Consider the following 21,288-nt stretch of genomic DNA (forward strand, 5'->3'; position numbering starts at 1 on the left):
ACCATTTGTTGGAATTTTCACAGAATTTCTTAACCCAAAGATTATCCATGTTAAATCATTAAGAAAGAAAATACTTGAATGCGGAAGCGTACCTGAATTCATAAACATGAATCATGATTGGAAGAGTTTGGATCTTGTGGTTCTTTCGATCTTTCTCAACCAAAACCTTCTGTATTTATAGGCGGATGAATTGCAACTTCTCTAATGGGAAAAGAGTTGCTGGGGCGGGTTTGGTATATTAGGGACCGAAACCTTGAAGGCACTATTTATATTTGAGCATGACACTCATTAAACCCTAAAATTTAAATAAAAATAGTATCTAAAATTCAAAAGATAATATATCTAAAATCCAAAAGATAATATCTGATTTTATTCTCATTTAATTTCAAATCAAAAGTAATTATGACTTATTCAATTTAGCATTTATAACAATAAATGAGATTACCACTGTATAAATTATTTAATTTAAAATAGTGTAATTTGTAATTATAATTAATATATGTACGTATTACCTACAAATAAATTAAAAAATTAAATAATTTTCTACCAATAACACAACAAATTCATATACTTTATCAATTTTCATTAATAGCATGTTATAACAGGCATATCACAGATTTATAGTAGCCATTCTCATGCAAAGGCAAAACAATGATACTAGTTAAATAATACTCTTGTTTTCTTTCTAATGATACGGGGCACAAATATACAGTGTCAAGTAGCGACTAGGGGTGCACATAGACCGGATGAAACCGGGTTTGATGTGATTCAGATTCGGTCTGAAATATACATCGAGTCTATTTATTAGACTCGAATTCGACCCTAGACCCAATGAAACCAATACACTTTCGGGCCACAATTATACTGGGTGAAAACCAGGTAAAAACCGGGCCGTTAACATTAGATTACGTTGATACCTTCTTGTAAGCTAGCATATAAAAATATCCAAATTTTCAAGACTCCAACCATTATTTAACATGGTAAAATTCACTTAGAAAAATATAACAAGAACCAACCCTTCTTCAAAATTAAAGCATAACCACAATCAATACTAAAGCAAAACCACAATCAATACTAATATTGTCTAATAATACCAAATATTTAAATCAATAGAAATAACACAATATTATGCATTAGTCTAAAGTCTTATGCATTCTAAATATAAAACATTAACTTATAGTCTTATAATGACTAATAACACAAAATATTAAGGTTTACAATACTTAAATTCCACATAAGAATAGTCATGATCCATTACTAATAACACAAAATATTAATTGTGTATGATGACCGGACCACCAGGCCGACTTCGGGTGACCAGAGTTATGGCCCAGACCCGACCCGAAATAATGACCGAGTCTATTTTTGAGACCCTTACCCAATCCTAAACCCGATGAAATCACACAAAATTAGCCCCTAAAGTATTCGGGACCGGGCCAGACCTTCAGACCTTCAGACCGGGCCGGATCATATGCACCCCTAGTAGCGACTAACTTCTTTTTGGTTCTAGAAAGAGCCGACTGGTCGTAAAATCCGTCAGCAATTGATTTTATTGGTCACAAAAACTGTTCGCTATTTAAAATTTTTTTTGTAGTGCCTTAACCCTTTAAATTTAAACCAAAAACTAATAATAATAATAATAATAATAATAATAATAATAATAATAATAATAATAATAATTTCTTTTTTGTTTAGAAATGAAAATCTTCATTAATTAGTTTTATAGTTATCTAAATTTTTTCAAATAGAGCATTATCTTAATCCTGTTCATTTTAATTTTATTCTTTTTAAACTCATCTAAAATAAGACCCTGATAACACTCGTGATAACACTCGAGCCACACATGCTCATCATCTTCGTAATTTTGCAAACCAAAATAAGAAACAGGTCTATATACACACAAAAAAAGTCCAATACTAAAATAATAGTAATTATATTCATATTAATCCCACTAAATCAATCCATTTTGAGAAAGTATAGGGAACCAATGAAATATTTGTACAATGTGTACAATAGAGGTTTATCTTTTCCTATCAGTTGAAACTTTTAGGATGAGTGGTATCATAATATGGTATCAGTGCTCTAGATTCAAAAGGTTAAGAGTTTGATCCTTGGTGAACACCACTAGCAGGACTCATCCACTTTTTATTGATAAATTTTGCTTCTACTGCATTCTAGTATCAGTCAACGTACAATGGTTCTAGCCCTGTAGCATCCGCCAATGACTCAAAAGAATAATGTTTTTTTTTTAGTCCTGCTAGGGAGCCAATGGCTTATTTGTACAATGTGTATAATGGACTATACGAGTTACAAAATGAACATCACCCATAATATTGAGAATAATCATTCGGGTACTAAGGATAATACATCTCATATCATAAACCACTCATCCCAAAAAAGTTAAGCTGATTTTGGAGTTCACCAAGGATCAAACTCTTGACCTTTAGGATTTAGAGCTCTAATACTATGTCATGATATCACTCATCCCAGAAGCTTACGCTGATGGAAAAAGGTAACTCTAATACTCCCTAAACCTCCATTGTGCGCATTATACAAATATTTCATTCGCTCTCCATATTTTTCCTTTTTTTTTTTGGTAAAAAAAGAATAATGTTTTAACTTTGAAGTGCTGTGAGCATTTCCCGTGGCCACTTTCGTGTTTGGGCATTATTGCACATTTGCACTTATAGAGTAGGTCCAATTAAAAAAAAAAAATTCCAGTTCAAATATTGGATTGAAGATGTATTTTTATGACAAAAAAAAGTATTTTATTTTATTTTTTTCATTTTTATTTTCCAAGTGGAATATTTTATAAAAAGTATTTTATTTTTTTCATTTTTATTTTCCAAGTGGAATATTTTTATCAGTGTATCAAAATTAAACTTTTGTTATAAATGTAACAAGTAGGATTTTTCGTGCTAATATGATATTTATATAATAGAATCGGTCTCGTTCGAAAAAAATAATAAAATTCAATCAACAAATGAAAATTTTACAAATACAAAAAATAGAGTTATATATTTAAAATAATAAAATTACAAATTCAGAATCTATAATTATTAATTGTTGACTATTTTTCATAATCTCTATGTATTTGTCCTAATACTTAAATCATTCTTACTACTTTCCCTTTTCCTACAACCCATGATCTATGCTTCGTTGTAAACTTAGAAGGGCATCACCTTAAAAGATCTTAGAAAAAAAAGAATCATTTCAATAGTTTAATTTAATTATTGTCGTTTTCCTTTTTCTCTTCACTTTTTCAACAAAGATTGACTGAATATGAACCAAAGAACCACTGCTAACTTATTAAAAGAAGGTTATGTACTCTGTATTCGACCATTTTGAAGGTAAAATTTCTTTTTTCTCGTCACTTTTTCATATCACTTTTCAATGCAAAAAAGAAGGGGAAAAGCCGTGTCATGCTTAGATGGTTAGATTCTATATTCATCAATTATCATCAGTTTTAGTTATTTACTAGTTTAGTTTTAGTTTCAGTTTGTTAAATAATATTCATCTTAGTTTAACAGTTATGTCATTTATGAATCCAAAAGCACTTTTGTCCGGAATTGACTTTAGGATTACGTCTTATAATTGTGGAATATAGATTTGTAGGATTGAGACACAAATTTGCGGGGCATCTTTCCAGTCCAGGTTAGCATTTTTATTATAATAGAGATGTATCTGCAAAAGACTTCGTTGATCAAATTAGGTCTAATAGATATAATGATTAGAATTATTGGATCGCATATCTTAAGTGTGTGTTAAACTTTTATTTAAAATGTTTTGAGAGGGATCCTAATAGAGAAAATAATTCGAATAGGCTTATATGAAATTTATCCAAAATTCTATGTGAATATATTTAAACAGTGTAATTAAATATGTTTTAAATATTATTTTTTATTCAATCTCTAAAATTAATACTTAAAAGTATGTATTTAAATTAATTAAATAATAATAAATTCTCAAAAAAGTTTACTAAAGACTAAAAATTAAAAAACAACTAACATTTCTCATATCTAAATTGCATCTGTTATTTATGAGCTGACATGCCTTTAGTAAAAAGGTCCAATCTAAGAATTGAACCATAATTTTGATTCTATATACTTACACATTTAAAATCGTTCATTCTTGTCATGATAATTATTGAAGTTCTTACGATTAATTTTTATATTTGCTTACCACTTATTAGCATATTAAGTAGTGTGGGTGGATTTCTAACTCAAATATAGTCCACAAATTAAATGAAAATAAATATAAAAAAAAAAGTTATTATAAGCTGAAAGAAAAGTAGGAGAGAAAGAGTGCATTCCAAACAAGAAAAAGAAAAGAAATAGAGAGGTAGAGGAGAAGAACATCGACAAAGAGAAGAAAAATGAAAAAGAAAATAGTGCTATTTTGATCATATTAAATTGGTATGTTTATTCTATTTTTTATGGAATTTGAGTATAGAGATGAATATTAAAATATAATTTGTTAGTTGTATTATTTTTTTATTATTTTTTGTCTAACTTAAAATATTTATTTTGTGTAAGATTTATGTCAATTCATCAATTTTAATGATGTATTTTGTTGATGGTTGAGTTTTTAATGTTATTAAAAAAACTGATTATATATATCCATTATTTTGATAATAAAAAATTTTATTAAACTAGATTCCATAAATTTTTGTTTTTCTTTTGAAAATTTTTTTCATAATAAAAATTTAAGTATCTAATATGTTAATTTCTATTATTATATTTGCTATTTAGATTTTAGAGTATTTTTAATATTGACTATTCAATTACACAAATTATAAAAAAATTACATTAGGTGTTTTTACTGTAAGATAGATTTTTATCTGAACTTCAGATTTTTCCAACAATTAGATATCCCTCGTCAATCCAAAGATATTTCCACAAACTTTCAAATAATTTCATTGAAACTCTGTTGTGCTAAACTAATAATTAACTTGGTGAGCGTAATTGTGCTATAACAATCACGGAAGACAGTTCACTTTCATCATCACAGCAATATTATTTCGCCCATAAAAGTCAAAAACTTGATGTGATTATTATATATAAACACTGCAATAATTAAGATACAAGTGTATAATTCGTAACAAGTGACATTTAATTTCTTTAAAAGTTATAGCAAACAAGCGATGACATCTATATATAGTTAAACATTTTTTTTCCCTTTCAAATCAACTAGTTGAGCGAAATCATATATATCCGATTGCCACCATCATTAGCTAGAACTGCTTCATGATATTATCTTTAATTAATATATTATTACAATGCAAAAAAGACGGAAAAGGAAAATTTCCTGTTAAAAAAAAAGTTTGTGTACCACCCGAATTCTCTCACATTGTGTCAACACCTAATTTATTTTGAATTTTCGAAAAACTCTCATTTCAATTCTTGTATTTTTCACTGTTGGACATAATAAGGATGTTATGTTAGCATGTTGGGTGGAATTTTTTTGTCCTACTAAACCTATTCATTTAATTAGCAGCTAGGTTGGATTGGGTGACTTTTGCAATTTCTTTCTTTCAACCCTAATCAATCCAACCCATTTAAAGTGAGTTGGTTTGGGTGGAGTTCACTAGTTTAGTATCTTAAATGTTACTATTCATCTATCCTTTTTTTTAAAAAAATGTCTTTTACTTTTTAGATTTATTAATAATTAATGCATTTAGAATTTTAGATAGAAGAATTGTTTAAATACCTTAATTTTTGAATAACCCTTAAAAAAGAGACACTTATTTGAGAAAAAAGGAAACATTTTTTATATACATTTAAAAAATTTTTTATTAAATAAAAAATGATATAATTAAATTTTTATAATTTAATTAATAAATTAATTTTAATGTACTGACAATTCAAACTATTTTATACTATCATTCAATCACATCCGTTCGTTTAAATAACTATTCATACGTTAATTATTAAAAATAATTATTTTTATTGACATAAATTAACGTAATTAAATGTATATATAAAACTAAAACTCTTTTACACCATCAGAATAATAAAATTAAATTCATCATAATATGATAACAAAGTCTATATATTTAATTAGAGAATTATCTACTAATAATAATAATAATAATAATAATAATAATAATAATAATTGTTCTGTTACTCAATCATTGGCCCACAAACCGCATATATCTCGAAATCTGGTATAACTGGCCGATACCTTCTCTAACAAACTCTCTACTCAGACTATCACCATCCTAACAAATGCGGATAATAACAAACCATGGACCCCGTCAAACTTGCAACAAAGATACGAATAACTAACCTAACCCAAATAACAAACCACTCGAACAACTCGTTATATATACTGGTGAGCTAATAATCTAAAGGTACGCAATTTATTCTAATTCCACTCTGAACTTTCTCACACTCATACTTACTTGAGCGTTGGAGTCCCTTTGCAAGTATCCAACGCCGCCTCCCCACGAGAAGACGACGTTCCACACCCTTTACTCCAAGGAAAGCCAGTTCAAGCGTCAGCAGAACGAGCTATACCTCGGAGTCCACTTTCACACGGGAACATTTAGCGCCCACCATGGGGCCCGATTTTATTCTAACCCCACAACTTTTTATTTCATATATCAGTATACTCTCTTTTGTAGGTTACGGCGCATGGCGGATGAGCACAACCACGTTCCTTCAAACACCAACCAGCCCGAGCTCCTGGCAATCAATGAGGCCCTCAGAGCCGAGAATCAAAGAATGGCTGAGCTCCTGCGCCAAAGACAACAAGACCACAACAAAGGGGGAGAACACAGAAACACGGAAAGCAAGGACAACGATGACGAACACACCTCGGAAAACTAAACACACCATCCCTAAGACCACAAAAACAGCCACCAAAAGAACCAACCCCTTCACAAAAGAAGTTATGAGCTTTGACATGCTCAAAAACTTCACCCTACCTTCAACCCTAAAACCCTACCAAGGAATAGGAGACCCAAACGTCTACGTCACCAAATTCCACGCCATGATTTCATGAACAAAGAATCCAATCTGATTCTATGCCGAACCTTCCCAACCTTCCTGGATGGAGCCGCCTTAATCTGGTTCTCCAACCTACCCGAAGGTTCCATCTCAAATTTTGATGAGCTAGCCGACCAGTTCGTCAACCACTTCGCTGCATCCAAAATATACGTCCACAATTCTGATTACTTGAGCACCATCAAACAAGGACCGAACGAAAGCCTGAAAGACTACATGACCAGATTCGCCGAAGCAACCAACGAGATACCCAATTTAAACCCCGAAGTCCACCTCCATGCCCTAAAAAGTGGTCTTCACCCAGGGAAATTCCAAGAATCTATAGTCATAGCAAAGCCAAAAACCCTGGCCGAATTCCGAGAAAAAGCAACAACTCAGATCGAAATTGAAGAATTCCGAGCACTGCGAAGGGCCGAAAAAACCGCCCTAAACAGGGAAGAGGAAAGACGAAACAGGCACTCAGCTATCAGAACAGATCAAAGATTGTTCAGACTAACACCCAAATTCGACAGCTACACCCCTTTTAATGCAAAAAGAGAGGACATTATAAAGGACATCCTGCACTCGAAGCTCATCAAACCACCAAACAGGGCCGTCACATACCAAGACCAACGACACGTTGACAAATCCAAGTATTGCGCTTTCCACCAAAAGTACGGCCACACCACAGATGACTGCATAATAGCAAAAGATATCCTCGAGAAGCTGGCCCGCCAGGGACTGTTGGACAAATATATTGGCAGCCGAGGACGAAAGTGGAACACAGAAGACCTCGGCCAGCAATCCAAAACAACTGACAATTTTCGAGACAAAGGGAAGAAGGTAGATAGTGATATCAATCCACCACACAGAATAATAAATTGCATTTCTGGTGGTTTTGCAGGTTGCGGATGTACAAGCTCGGCAAGAAAAAGGTCATACCGAGCTATGATGACGATGACAGAATCAACTCCATCCCAACCTATCAACAGGGACAAGCCAGAAATTTCCTTCATCCCAAAAGACTATAAGGCAAATGATCAAAACCTGGACGACCCAGTCGTCATCAAAGCACAGGTCGGAGAACCACTGGTAAAGAAAATCCTGATGGATCCAGGAAGCAGCGTGGACGTGCTGTTCTATTCAACATTCCAAAAAATGAAACTGAGTAACAAGAACCTCCAACCCTCATCAGGAGAACTGGTATGTTTCTCAGGTGAGTGTGTCTCCATTTGAGGATAAAACAATAGATATGCAGTACCTTGTCGTGGATTGCAAAAGCCCTTATAATATCAATCTAGGCAGACCATCCTTGAATACATTCAATGCTATTGTTTCTACTGTGAATTTGTGTGTTAAGTTCCTTTCACAGGATAACAAAGTTATTACTATCCACAGAGACCAGAAAGAGGCCAGACAGTGCTATAACGCCAGCCTGAAAAATGAACAGTCAAAGCAACCCGAACAGCAATATGTCCAAGCAGTATATAACTCGGATCAACTACCTCCCCTGGCCGATCTGGATCCCAGAACTAACTATCAAGAAAGGCCGATGCCAACAGATGACCTCACTAAAATTCAGTTAACAACCGAGGAAGGAAAATACACATACCTCGGCAACGCACTAGGAAATGATGAACAAAACCAGGTAGCCGGGATATTAAGACAAAACGTTGATCTGTTCGCATGGACCCCAGCAGATATGCCAGGGATAGATCCCAACGTCATCTGTCACAAGTTAGCCATCAACCCATCAATCTGGCCTATAGCTAAAAAAAAAAGACATCTCGGCATTGACAAAAGGGCGGCCTCCCTAGAGGAGACCCAAAAACTACTCAACACTGGTTTCATCAAGGAGCTCAGATACTCCACCTGGCTGGCCAACGTGGTATTAATGGTAAAGAAAAACAATGGTAAGTGGAGGATGTGTGTGGACTATACAAACCTCAACAAGGCCTGTCCAATGGACGCATACCCCCTCCCATGCATTGACAAACTCGTTGATAGTTCCTCTGGTTCTCAATGTCTAAGTTTTATGGATGCCTATTCCGGCTATAACCAAATCTTAATGCATCAGGCTGACCAAGATAAGACTACTTTTATTACTGATAATGGCAATTTTTGTTATAAGTTTATGCCGTTTAGACTCAAAAATGCAGGTGCTACTTACCAAAGGCTCATGGACAAAATCTTCATAAATCAAATCGGGCGGAACATCGAGGTCTATGTCGATGACATGGTGGCAAAATCAACACATACAACAAACCACGTCAACGATCTAACAGAGATATTCCAACAACTTCGAAGGTACAACATGAAGCTCAACCCAGAAAATGTGCCTTTAGAGTACAAAGCGAAAAATTCTTCGGCTTCATGCTAACTTGCCGAGGCATTGAAGCAAATTCCGAAAAATGCCAAGCAATTCTAAGCATGAGGAGCCCAACAACAGTCAAGGAAGTACAATAACTAACAGGATGACTTGCAGCATTGGCCAGGTTCCTGCCTCGTATAGCCCACCGATCACATCATTTTTTCAAAAGTCTAAGGAAACAAGAATAGTTCAATTGGACCGAAGAATGCAAAATCGCTTTCACCAAGCTCAAAGCCATACTTTCAGCACCTCCAATCCTCCAAACCCCAGAGGCTGGTAAACCACTCTATCTCTATTTATCTATAACTAACCATGCCACTAGTTCTGTTTTAGTAACAGAAACAGGAAAGCAATAACACCTGGTATACTTCGTCAGCAAATTCCTCCAGAACGCTGAGGTTCGATACCCGAAAATAGAAAAGCTGGATCTAGCTCTTGTGAAAACAGCCAGACGCTTACGACACTACTTCCAAAGCCATACCATTGTGGTCAGAACCGAACAACCCTTAAGATAAATACTGACGAAGCCTGAACTAGCAGGAAGATTAATCAAATGCGACTCCCTCCTTGTGGTACAACAGGTAACAGGTAATTTCCAGGTAAAAGACCCATTATTAGAAAAATACAACACCATCGTTAATAACCTCGTCAGTAATTTTCAAAAGTTTAATATATCCCACATACCTCAAGAACAAAATGATAGAGCAGATATTCTTTTAAAATTAGCAACAAGAAGAAGTCAAACTGCAACACCTATCTTATCTCAACTAACACTCGAAGAGCCTAATGTTATGCTAACATCAATTTCGAGTATTTCGCAGGAAGATGACTGGAGATCACCCTTCATAACTTACTTGCAAACAGGTAACATCCCCAACAACATCCAAAATCAACGAAAGTTCAAACGAAGAGCAAGTTTCTACACAATGCTCGGAATCGAATTATACAAAAGAGGATTCACAAGACCTCTCCTAAGATGCTTAAGCACGGCAGAAGCCAAGCTAGCAATAGATGAAGTCTATGAAGGAGTCTGTGGTACACACATCGGTGGCCGAAGTTTAGCTGCCAAAATCCTCCCAGCCGGTTACTACTGGCCGACGTTACAATAAGACTGCATGCATAAAGTTAAACATTGCGATCACTGCCAACGTCATGCACCAATCATTCATAACCCAGCCGAGCAGTTACATACATCCGAGATATGGTGGCCGTTCAACAAATGGGGGCTAGATATCCTCGGACCGTTTCCACCTGCTCCAGGCCAGTTTAAATTTTTAATTGTCGCCATATATCACTTTACAAAATGGATAGAGACTACACCATTGGCAAAAATCACTTCCGAAAAAATGATTTCTTTCGTATGGAAAAACATACTATGCCAGTTTGGTATTTCTCAATTCATTATTACCGATAACGGTGGACAATTTATAGATCAAAAGTTCACAAATTTCTTACAAAACTTCAAAATAGTTCAACAATTCTCTTCTGTCGAACATCCACAAACTAACGGTTTAGCCAAAGCTGCCAATAAGATCATTTTGCAGGGCCTTTAAAAGAAGCTCGACGACTCAAAAGGAGAATGGGCCGAGCTTATTCCTGAAGTACTATGGAGCTATAACACAACAGAACAATCATCAACAAGGGAAATCCCCTTCAGGCTGGTCTATGGATGCGATGCCATGATACCCACTGAGGCATCTCTACAAAACACCAGAACTACAAACATAAATGAGAGCAACAACATCGAAAATAGAAAGGCTGAGCTCGACCTCGTAGAAGAGGAACGCGACAAATCAGCATTACATCAACTAGCAACCAAGCGGGCTATAGCTCGGAAATACAATAAGAAACTCAAGCCGATGACTTTCACGGAAGGGGATCTCGTTCTCAGGAAAGTTGAAGACATACGAAAGCCACAAGGACATGGCAAGCTAAGCGCTAACTGGGAAGGCCCCTTTCGAATCCAGAAGATATCGGTAAAGGAGCATACAAAATACAAAAGCTCGACGGAACTATCCTACCAAACACCTGGAACACATCATCCCTGAAAATGTACTTTAGCTAACGTATAAGTCGGACACGGTGATGCACTCTTTTTCCTACTACCAGATTTTATCCCTAAGGAGGGTTTTGCTGGAGAGATTTTAATGAGGCACACCACCCCGAATTTTTCCAATGCATTATACTACAATCTAAATAAACAACTATCTTCCACTTGCGTGACTACTTCGAACAAACAATACTGACTCTTTGATGTACTCAAACACATCCTTCAAAAATAAAAAAAAATAAAATAAAAACAAAAAACAAAAAAGAAATCAAACGTGATCATGAAACCAAGTTATAACGTTACCAAAACCCCTTTGGGTAAAAGCCAACAGTCCAAAATAAACAAAGCCAAATGGCTACAAAGTCAAAACAGTATATATCATTTCACAACTCTACCAACATTGCCAAAGACGGAAGACTAAATCAAACAGCGCAACACTCCACCAAAACCCTAACATATCATACAAATATGAACAAAACCACGCAAGCTTATACCAAAACAAATCCTCATACGAGGAAATATTATACTAACATGTTCAAAAGTATCCAAACAAGCGTTGAAAATGCACAGAACCAAAATGCAAATTGTTCAAAAAGTACAAGAACAGACAAAGTACAAAATCAAACTAATCCATTACAATTTAAACATCAGGGTTTTCACCCTCACCCTCAACACCATCCTTGTCCTCCACCAACTCATCACCAACAACTACCTTACAAGGATCCATCTTCAACAAGTCAGCAGCAGGCGCCAGAAGCCTCGCTTGATCAACAGCCCTCTCAAACCCAACCGAAAACATCTCCAAACCGTGATCTTCCTTCTCAGTCTCAGCCTGTTTTTTCTCTACGCCAAGCACCACAAGTCTAGTTTCAAGGGACATATTCTTTTCCTTTAATTCCTTCTCAGAATTCTCACAAGTCGTCAACCTCTCATGCAACGAATTGACCAAGTCAAGAGCATCACGCAGCTTGCTTGACTTCTCCACATTCTCCTGTATCAGCTGAGTCATGGAAGCTTTATCAAACGAGTCTTGAGCATGTTTAAGCTCCTGAGTCCGACCAATACACATCAAACAAACTCCCAGTACCTGAATAACATAGAAACAATCCCAATCAAGCAAACAACACAAAAGGAAGCTAAAACACAGAAATAATCGAGAATACTGACGAATGAATTTTTGATGGTTTAGAATTCGCAAATGAATTCTCGTTGCAAGTATAGTTTCTAAACCAAACAATAATCCTTTCATACAAAAGATTGTTTGTCACTGAAACAAACCTCTAAAATTATAAAGTGAAGTATTGGACCTCGGGTCGTTCTCCCTAGGATTTGCGATAAAGTGTTCTTGTTATTGGTTATGATGTATGTTTTGGGGTTTTTAGAATAAGAAACAAGAAAAGTAAATGACAATGGAAATGTAAATGACAAATGGTCATGGCAAGGTTCGGTAGTCAAGGATCTCTATCCTTATCACTAACCACAACATGAGAATTGGCAAGGATCAATCCCATTAAATCATCCTCTAACTAGTAAAGGAAAGTCAAATGAGCTATATCAATCCAAGTCCATAAGTCCTAACTCTCCACTAATTGAATTGGTGATAACTAGAGTCAATGGCTCCCAATCATCAATCACTTGGACATTAGTAACTCAAGAGTTCCTAAGTTACCTTCCCAAGCCAAGAGCACTAAAATCTACTCTAACATCCTTCCAAGCATTTCATCAAACACTTGGAAGGCATAAAAGGAAAGCATAGTAAAATTGCAAGGAAAGTAAATCTACACTACTCAATTGCAAGGAACTAACAACAACAATCAAAAGAAACACAATTATTATAAATTACCTCAAATTGAATTGAAAGAGAAGAGAATGAACAAGAGTAGATCTATAACAAAATATAGAAACAACATAAAGGAAATTATAACAAAAGAATAGAGGAATGATGAATGTAACAACAAAGAATTGAGAGATAGAAGAAGATGAAAGCATGAATTAAAACCTAGATCTAAGATTATTGAACTAAACCTAATCCTAATCCTAGAGAGAAGTGAGAGCTTCTCTGTCTAAAACTAACTTTCCCTCCCAAAACTTAAACTAAAACTAAACTAAACTCTAAGTGTCTAAGTATGTTGATTCCTCTTCATTCCTTGGGTTAAATAGCATCAGAAGTGAGTTGGAATTGGGCCTCGAAAGCCCAGAAATCGCCCCCAGCGGATTCACTTTAAGTGGGTCATGTGCGGACATCGACGCGTACGCGTACAGTGCGCGTGTGCGTCGCTTGACAATTTTCCACCCACGCGTACGTGTCATGTGCGCATACGCGTCGCCTTGCGACCTCGTCATTTCACGCGTGCGCGTCTGCTGCGCGTGCGCGTGGAGTGAATTTCTCCTAATCCTTGATTTTCCATGATTTCTCTACTTTGCATGCTTTTCTCTCCATTCGTTTGATCCATTCCTAGCCTTTTCAACCTGAAATCACTAACACACACATCAAGGCATCTAGTGGAATCAAAGGTGAATTCAAATTAATCAATTAGAGGCCTAGAAAGCATGTTTTCACACTTAAGCACAAGTTAGGAGACAATCATGAAACCATGCTATTTCATTGAATAAATGTGGGTAAAAGGTCATAAAATCCCCTAAATCAAGCACAAGATAAATCCTAAATATGGGGTTTATCAACCTCCCCACACTTAAACCAAGCATGCCCTCATGCTTAAGCCAAGAGAGAGCAAAGGGTATCAACATTTATTCAATGTAAACTAACTAGATGCAATCTACCTATATGCAACTATATAAATAAATGCAATTACTTGGTCAAAATAAATCAATTCCCAAGAAGCATATATGCACAAGGGCTAAGGACTAGCAAGTCTAACCCACAATTGGATCGAGCTATTAAATATTTTGCAAACTTGCATGAAAAGTGATGATCATAGGTGGAGACATGTAATTGAGCAATCGAACCCTCACCGGATGTGTTTGCACTCTATTCGCTCAAGTGTTTAGGGTTGATTCACTCAATTCTCCCCTAATCATGCTTTCCAAGATTTGTTTTTCTTCTAACAATCAACATTTATTTCATGCATATATACAATTATCATGAGGTCTTTTTATAGGTTGTAATGGGGCTAGGGTCAAGGTAGGATGCATATTTGATTAAGTGGGCTAGAAAATTGAATCTTTGATAAGCTTAAACTTCCCACCTAACCTATGACAACCTATACAATTAAGTTCTAACCTAACTACCCATTCTTTACTTTTTAACATACTCATGCATTTTTCTTTTCATTTCACAACACTTATGCATTGATTCTTATTGAACTTTACTTTGGGACATTTTGTCCCCTTTTTATTGTTTCTCTTTTTCTTTTTCTTTTCTTTCTATTTTTTTTCTTTTTTTCTTTTGATATCTACATATATATATATATATATATATATATATATATATATATATATATATATATATATATATATATTTCTTTTTGTTTTCTCATCATCATTTTTTTTCTTTTTGCAATAAAGTATATACAAAAGTATCAATGCATATGGTTTTACATTTAATTAACACATGAGCATGTACCCAATTCCCAATATAGAAATACAAAACAAAAACACCCTTTTCCCAACCAATGTCCTAAGTTTCCCACACTTGAATGATACACACACTCACTAGCCTAAGCTAATCAAAGATTCCAATAAAGGACATTTATTGTTTTTCGCTTTAAGGCTTGTAATGTGCTAAATTAAGAACAAAGCGGGTTAATTGTAGGCTCAAATTGGCTAACAATGGAAGATAAAAGGTAAGGCTATTTGGGTAAGTGAGCTAAATGAAATGATGGCCTCAATCATATAAGTGCATGAATACACAAAATAATGGACATAAAGAATTAAACAAATCAAAGATTACAATCATAGAAAGAGAATAATGCACACAAGAAGGAAAATAAGTGGTTATAAGATGTAACCATACCATTAGGCTCAAATCTCACAAGCTTGTGTTCTTAGCCCAAAAACATGATCCACAATATATATAATTCAAGCAAGTTCTATGAAAAGTTTTCACTCAAATCAATTGAGGTGCCTCATAGAAAAATTTCTTGCGAACTCTTATTATTTTGACTAAGCTTATTATGTATATTCATGCAAAAATTAAGGAAATGTAACAAAAATCCTAAAAGACCTAAAATAAAATGCGAGAGTATTGAGATTAGAAATTTGTCACCCAAAATCGTCGATTGGTCGGACGACCTCTCCACACTTAAAAGTTTGCACCGTCCTCGGTGCACTCAAAGATGAGCAAGGAGTTACGGCGACTCTCCGAAATTGCTGCCTTCAGCTGGTAGGTCAACTGGTTGCTGCGTATTCTTTGTCCCGCTTCCATTTTTGCTTATGGTGCATCGATCATGAAAAATAGAAAATAACACCATAAGATAAGAAAACATAAAAGCACGGAAGCATACATTGTTGGAATGAGGTAAATCACCAGAATTGAGTGAGTGAATTAGTGTGACATTAACGAAAGATAGGTGTGTGAATTCTAAGATGCATGCGGTCTTGAACACACACTTGCATAAAAATGATGTCACAAAGAAGAATGCACTTCACTCATCCTAATGTGCTTGAAATGCTCTAAGTAAGCTCGTAAGGTAAAACAAGCATTAAATAAGCATGAGAGCATTCAAGCTAACACATATGGATGTATATGATCAAGAAGCACAATGCATGAAGATAAATGCACAACATCCATCAAGAAATTTCCTAATCAAGGAATAAGATTCAAATCACATGGTGGCCAAATCATGCAATTCAAGAAGAGTTACAAGCTTGAGGGCAATTCTCATCACTTGGTGTTCATAAAAAGTAAGCATGAAAAACTCAAAACCAAGTAGCAAAATAAGACCTCAATCAAGGAATCCAACAATGAACATCTAAAAACATTCATGCTAAAATAGCATTTAGGCAATAGGAAGCAGCAATGTACAGTAAACAAAATCAATAATCTAACACTTATGATGAAAAAGAGAAAATGAAATGAAAACTAAACTAAAACTAAATAACCAACTAACTAACTAACTAATTAACTAACTAAAATAAATGGTTATCAATGGTGTTAGGAAGTGTTGGATGAGTGGCAGGAGAAGGGAAGAAGAAAGGAGAAGGAAGGAAATGGAAAGATGAGAAGAAAAGAAATGTAGTGAAGGAAGGGCATCCACGCATACACGCACATGGCGCGTGCGCGCAGATGGTGGTGCAATGGACGCGACGCGTATGCGCAGGTCACGCATACGCATGCATGGAAAACCAGAGAAGGAACGCGTCCGTGCGGGTCGATTTGTGCTTCAGGCATAACGTTGGCGCAGTGTGGGCGAAACTCTCTGAAAAATGGCTGGGAGGTGGGATTACGCGTACGCGCACATGGCGCGTGTGCGTGGATTGGCGAAAATGCTTGGTGCACGCGTGCACGTGAGGTGCGCGTACGCATGGATGGTGCTCTGTTTTTCAAAAATTTTCTATGTTTTTGCACCAATCCAAGCATTCTAAACCTCCAAACAGCTACCAAAATACCATAAAACCTTAGTTAACATGTTAAACTATCAACTAAACTCAACAAATCAATTAAAACTTGAATTTAAACTAATTCTACCAATATTTACAAAAGAGAAAATGAAAAGATTTTACTATGGTGGGGTGTCTCCCACCTAGCACTTTTGTTTATTGTCCTTAAGTTGGACTTATGGGGAGCTCTTCTCAAGGTGGCTTGTGCTTAAAGCTATCTTTGAACATCCACTAATGCTTGGTCCTCCATTGTGCCCCAAGATTCCTTATTTGTTGCACCAAGTGTTGATGGAGTTCTTCACAAGCTTGCGGCTCCCAAAATTGATTCTTCTTGTGCGATCCGGGATCCCACACTTTATTTTCACACCCGTCTTGAAGTTGATCATTATTAGTCCATCTAGGTGGCATGACTTTAGAATTCTCATGTAAGCGACCAAACATCCTCCTAGACCCAAGCGATCTAGCTCTATACCAACCCTCACAATGCCAGCCATTAACCATCTCCCTCTTGCTCTTAAAGCCACATATATTTCTAAGTTGACCATCCATCTTAAGCAAACCATATTCAAGTGGGATAATGAAGCTTAGAGATAGGAGGTTTACCCACTTGAATGAGAGAATGGATGGTGATGGCTTGGGGAGAGGTGCCTCCAATATCCTTACAAGCTCTACTCCCTTGTGGTCTTCTTTATCAATCTCCACCTCTTTACAAACTACTTCACTTTCAATCCTTTGTTCGTCAATTTCATCTAACTCTTCTCCATCACTCAAATCATAAATGGGAGGAAGAGAAAAATCTACCTCCACATTGCTTTCTATTTCATTGGGAGAAGGTTCTTCATTTGCAAAGGATTCACCACCGAGTAGGTTTGATGCATGATCTTCGTCACCAAGGGAACTCAATTCTTGCTTCATTCCCTCCAATTCTTCATTCAAAAATTATTTTGGAGGTTGTGCACTCTCCTCCTCAATATCAAATTCGGTCTTCTTGGAGAGGTCTTCTTCAACTTTAGGTTTCCAAGGAGGTTTCGCGTCTCCTAGGTCTTCAACCACTTCTTCAATTTCTTCAATGATCATAGGCTCCTCCAATTGCTCTAACATAAAATAACATCCCTCATTTTCCACCGGAGTTTCCAATCTCTCCTTCATGCTATGCTTTTCAATTAATTCTCCACATGTTATCATGGGAGTGCTTTGAGTGCTCAAGCATTGGGAGGCTAATCGGCATACGACCTCGGTCAAGGTGGCCACAAATTATAGTGTCTCCCTTTGCATTTCTCCTTGCCCTTGAAGTATAAGGCCAAAGATTTCATCCATTGGGAATTGGAGTGGATAAGAGGGTTCATTGTCTTGGAGAAGGGGTTCATAATAGGAAGGTGGTTCTTCTTGGTAAGGGTATGGTGGTGTATATTGAGGTGGTTCTTGGGAGTATTGATATTAGCATGGTGGTTCCATGTATGGCTCATATGGTTCAAAAGGTGGTTGGTATGGTGGATATGGGTCAAGGTCATATGGAGGTGTTTGGTGGAAAGAGGCTTGTGAGTATGGTTGAGGTTCATGTTGAGGATATGATTCGTAGGCATATGGTGGTGGTTCTCGAAAGTCACAAAGAGATTCACCATAGCCATTTGATTGGTGTGTATCATAGAATGGCTCTTGTTCATAGTCTATTGGTGGAGGTTGTTGCCATGAAAATTGATCATATGCATATGGCTCCTCCCACCATTGATTGTCCCATCCTTGATACACATCTTCATTGTAGCTCCCATTTCCTACAACATAGTTAGAACCAAACTCATAGCCAAAGTGAGAATTCATGATAGCAAGAGAAAATGAAAGCAAAATCAAATAAGAAGTAAGAAAATTAAATCCTAAAACTAGCAAGAACTAATGAAGAAGCAAAAGGCAAACCTATTCACAATATTCACATATATACAATAACCAATAACACAACACCATTGCAATTCCCCAGCAACGGCGCCATTTTGATGATTTGATTTTTGACGATTTAGAATTCACAATTGAAGTCTCGTTGCAAGTATAGTTTCTAAACCAAACAATAATCCTTTCATACAAAAGATTGTTTGTCACTAAAACAAACCCTAAAATTATAAACCGTAGTATTGGAACCTCGGGTCGTTCTCTCTAGGAATTGCAATAAAGTGTCTTGTTATTGGTTATGAGGTGTGTTTTGGGGTTTTGAGATAAGAGACATGAAATGTAAATTGCAAAGGAAGTAAACTAATGGCTAAAAAGGTCTTAGCAAAGTTTGGTGGTCAAGGATCTCTATTCTTATCACTAACCACAACATGAGAATTGGCAAGGAAGTAAATGACAATGGAAATGTAAATGACAAACGGTCTTGGCAAGGTTCGGTGGTCAAGGATCTCTATCCTTATCACTAACCACAACATGAGAATTGGCAAGGATCAATCCCATTAAATCATCCTCTAACTAGTAAAGAAAAGTCAAATGAGCTATATCAATCCAAGTCCATAAGTCCTAACTCTCCACTAATTGAATTAGTGAGAACTATAGTCAATGGCTCCCAATCATCAATCACTTGGACATTAGTAACTCAAGAGTTCCTAAGTTACCTTCCCAAGCCAAGAGCACTAAAATCTACTCTAACATCCTTCCAAGCATTTCATCAAACACTTGGAAGGCATAAAAGGAAAGCATAGTAAAATTGCAAGGAAAGTAAATCTACACTACTCAATTGCAAGGAACTAACAACAACAATCAAAAGAAACACCATTATTATAAATTACCTCAAATTGAATTGAAAGAGAAGAAAAGGAACAAGAGTAAATCTACAACAAAATATAGAAACAACATAAAGGAAATTACAACAAAAGAATAGAGGAATGATGAATGTAACAACAAAGAATTGAGAGATAGAAAAAGACGAAAGCATGAATTAAAACCTAGATCTAAGATTATTGAACTAAACCTAATCCTAATCCTAATCCTAGAGAGAAGTGAGAGCTTCTCTCTCTAAAACTAACTTTCCCTCCCAAAACTTAAATTAAAACTAAACTAAACTCTAAGTGTCTAAGTATGTTGATTCCTCTTCATTCCTTGGGTTAAATAGCATCAGAAGTGAGTTGGAATTGGGCCTGAGAAGCCCAGAAATCGCCCCCAGCGGATTCACTTTAAGTGGGTCATGTGCGGACATCGACACGTACGCGTATAGTGCGCGTGTGCGTCACTTGACAATTTTCCACCCACACGTACGCGTCATGTGCGCGTACGCGTCACCTTTCGACCTCGTCATTTCACGCGTGCGCGTGCGCATTGAGTGAATTTCTACCAATCCTTGATTTTCCATTATTTCTCCACTTTGCATGCTTTTCTCTCCATTTCTTTGATCCATTCCTAGCCTTTTCAACCTGAAATTACGAACACACACATCAAGGCATCTAGTGGAATCAAAGGTGAATTCAAATTAATCAATTAGAGGCCTAGAAAGCATGTTTTCACACTTAAGCACAAGTTAGGAGACAATCATGAAACCATGCTATTTCATTGAATAAATGTAGGTAAAAAAGGTCATAAAATTCCCTAAATCAAGCACAAGATAAACCCTAAATATGGAGTTTATCAAATACCTGCAAGTACTGAGCAACGCCAACATCACCAACATCATGGATAAGCTTCACATCAGAAGGACTTTGAGCATGCTCATCAGCAACAACAGGGTAAGGAAAGTGTTCACCCCAGACAGATGTCAAGTCTTCACTTCCCCTATAACCATGTAAAGCCCTTTGATTTTCAGTAAATATTTTAATCTGTTCTAAATCAATACCTTTTCCACCGAGCTTATCCTCGGCCCCATCAGTGTCTTTCTCTTTCCTCTCCACTTTCTTCCTTTTATAGCTAACCTTCTTAACCAGGGAGCCCTGATTCACTTCGGCACCCACCTCAGCAGCAACCTGACTGCTCGAGCCTTATCTCTCAACATTCTTTGACCGGAAGAAAGCCCGCAAACTACTAGATGTCATCTTGGGAGCTTTCTCGTCAGAAAACAAACAACAACACAAGTATACAAAAACACAAAAGAAACCAGATTATTTACCTATATATTCAGACAAAGCATCTCTATCAAATTCAAGTTCAAGGATATCCACAATAGAAAGCAGAGAAGACGATGATATATGATTTACCAAGAACTCAATAATCATTTCATTCCTATACTCCATCCTATCCATACCTAGAATTTGCCTAGGCCGCAGAACCCAGAACAAGGGAAACTTTTCCAGCAAACAATGATCAACATACCATGGAAAATCACTTTCAACTACGCCAACTTTCAGGGACAT

At 36.1% G+C, this 21,288-nt stretch overlaps 2 protein-coding genes across 2 annotated transcripts; one reads left to right on the forward strand and one right to left on the reverse strand.

Annotated features, from left to right (window-relative positions):
* Positions 1-7,001: 7,001 nt before the first annotated feature.
* LOC148575170 (uncharacterized) lies at positions 7,002-9,366 on the forward strand. Its single transcript, XM_088506085.1, has 2 exons — positions 7,002-8,189; positions 8,359-9,366. The coding sequence occupies exons 1-2, from the start codon at positions 7,002-7,004 to the stop codon at positions 9,364-9,366; spliced, it is 2,196 nt and encodes a 731-aa protein (XP_088362211.1).
* Positions 9,367-12,047: 2,681 nt separating this feature from the next.
* On the reverse strand, positions 12,048-21,288 carry LOC148575171 (uncharacterized). The gene is made up of 3 exons (XM_088506087.1): positions 21,045-21,288; positions 20,761-20,915; positions 12,048-12,497 (listed from the first exon to the last, which is right to left on the reverse strand). Exons 1-3 carry the CDS (start codon positions 21,286-21,288, stop codon positions 12,048-12,050), a joined length of 849 nt encoding a protein of 282 aa, XP_088362213.1.

The sequence above is a fragment of the Arachis ipaensis genome, chromosome B2 (genome assembly GCF_059453495.1).
Source record: "Arachis ipaensis isolate K30076 ecotype BB chromosome B2, ASM5945349v1, whole genome shotgun sequence".
Classification (NCBI taxonomy): Eukaryota; Viridiplantae; Streptophyta; class Magnoliopsida; order Fabales; family Fabaceae; genus Arachis; species Arachis ipaensis.

What these genes read in the sequence shown, in the direction of transcription:
- LOC148575170 (XM_088506085.1), top strand. Translation starts at nt 7,002, where the DNA reads ATGAACAAAGAATCCAATCTGATTCTATGCCGAACCTTCCCAACCTTC. An exon ending in AACCCTCATCAGGAGAACTG is followed by an intron (nt 8,190 to 8,358) that starts GTATGTTTCTCA and finishes TTCCTTTCACAG; the next exon opens with GATAACAAAGTTATTACTAT.
- LOC148575171 (XM_088506087.1), bottom strand. Translation starts at nt 21,288, where the DNA reads ATGTCCCTGAAAGTTGGCGTAGTTGAAAGTGATTTTCCATGGTATGTT. An exon ending in TGCTTTGTCTGAATATATAG is followed by an intron (nt 20,916 to 21,044) that starts GTAAATAATCTG and finishes TTGAGAGATAAG; the next exon opens with GCTCGAGCAGTCAGGTTGCT. An exon ending in GAAAAGGTATTGATTTAGAA is followed by an intron (nt 12,498 to 20,760) that starts CAGATTAAAATA and finishes TTCTATGTTATT; the next exon opens with CAGGTACTGGGAGTTTGTTT.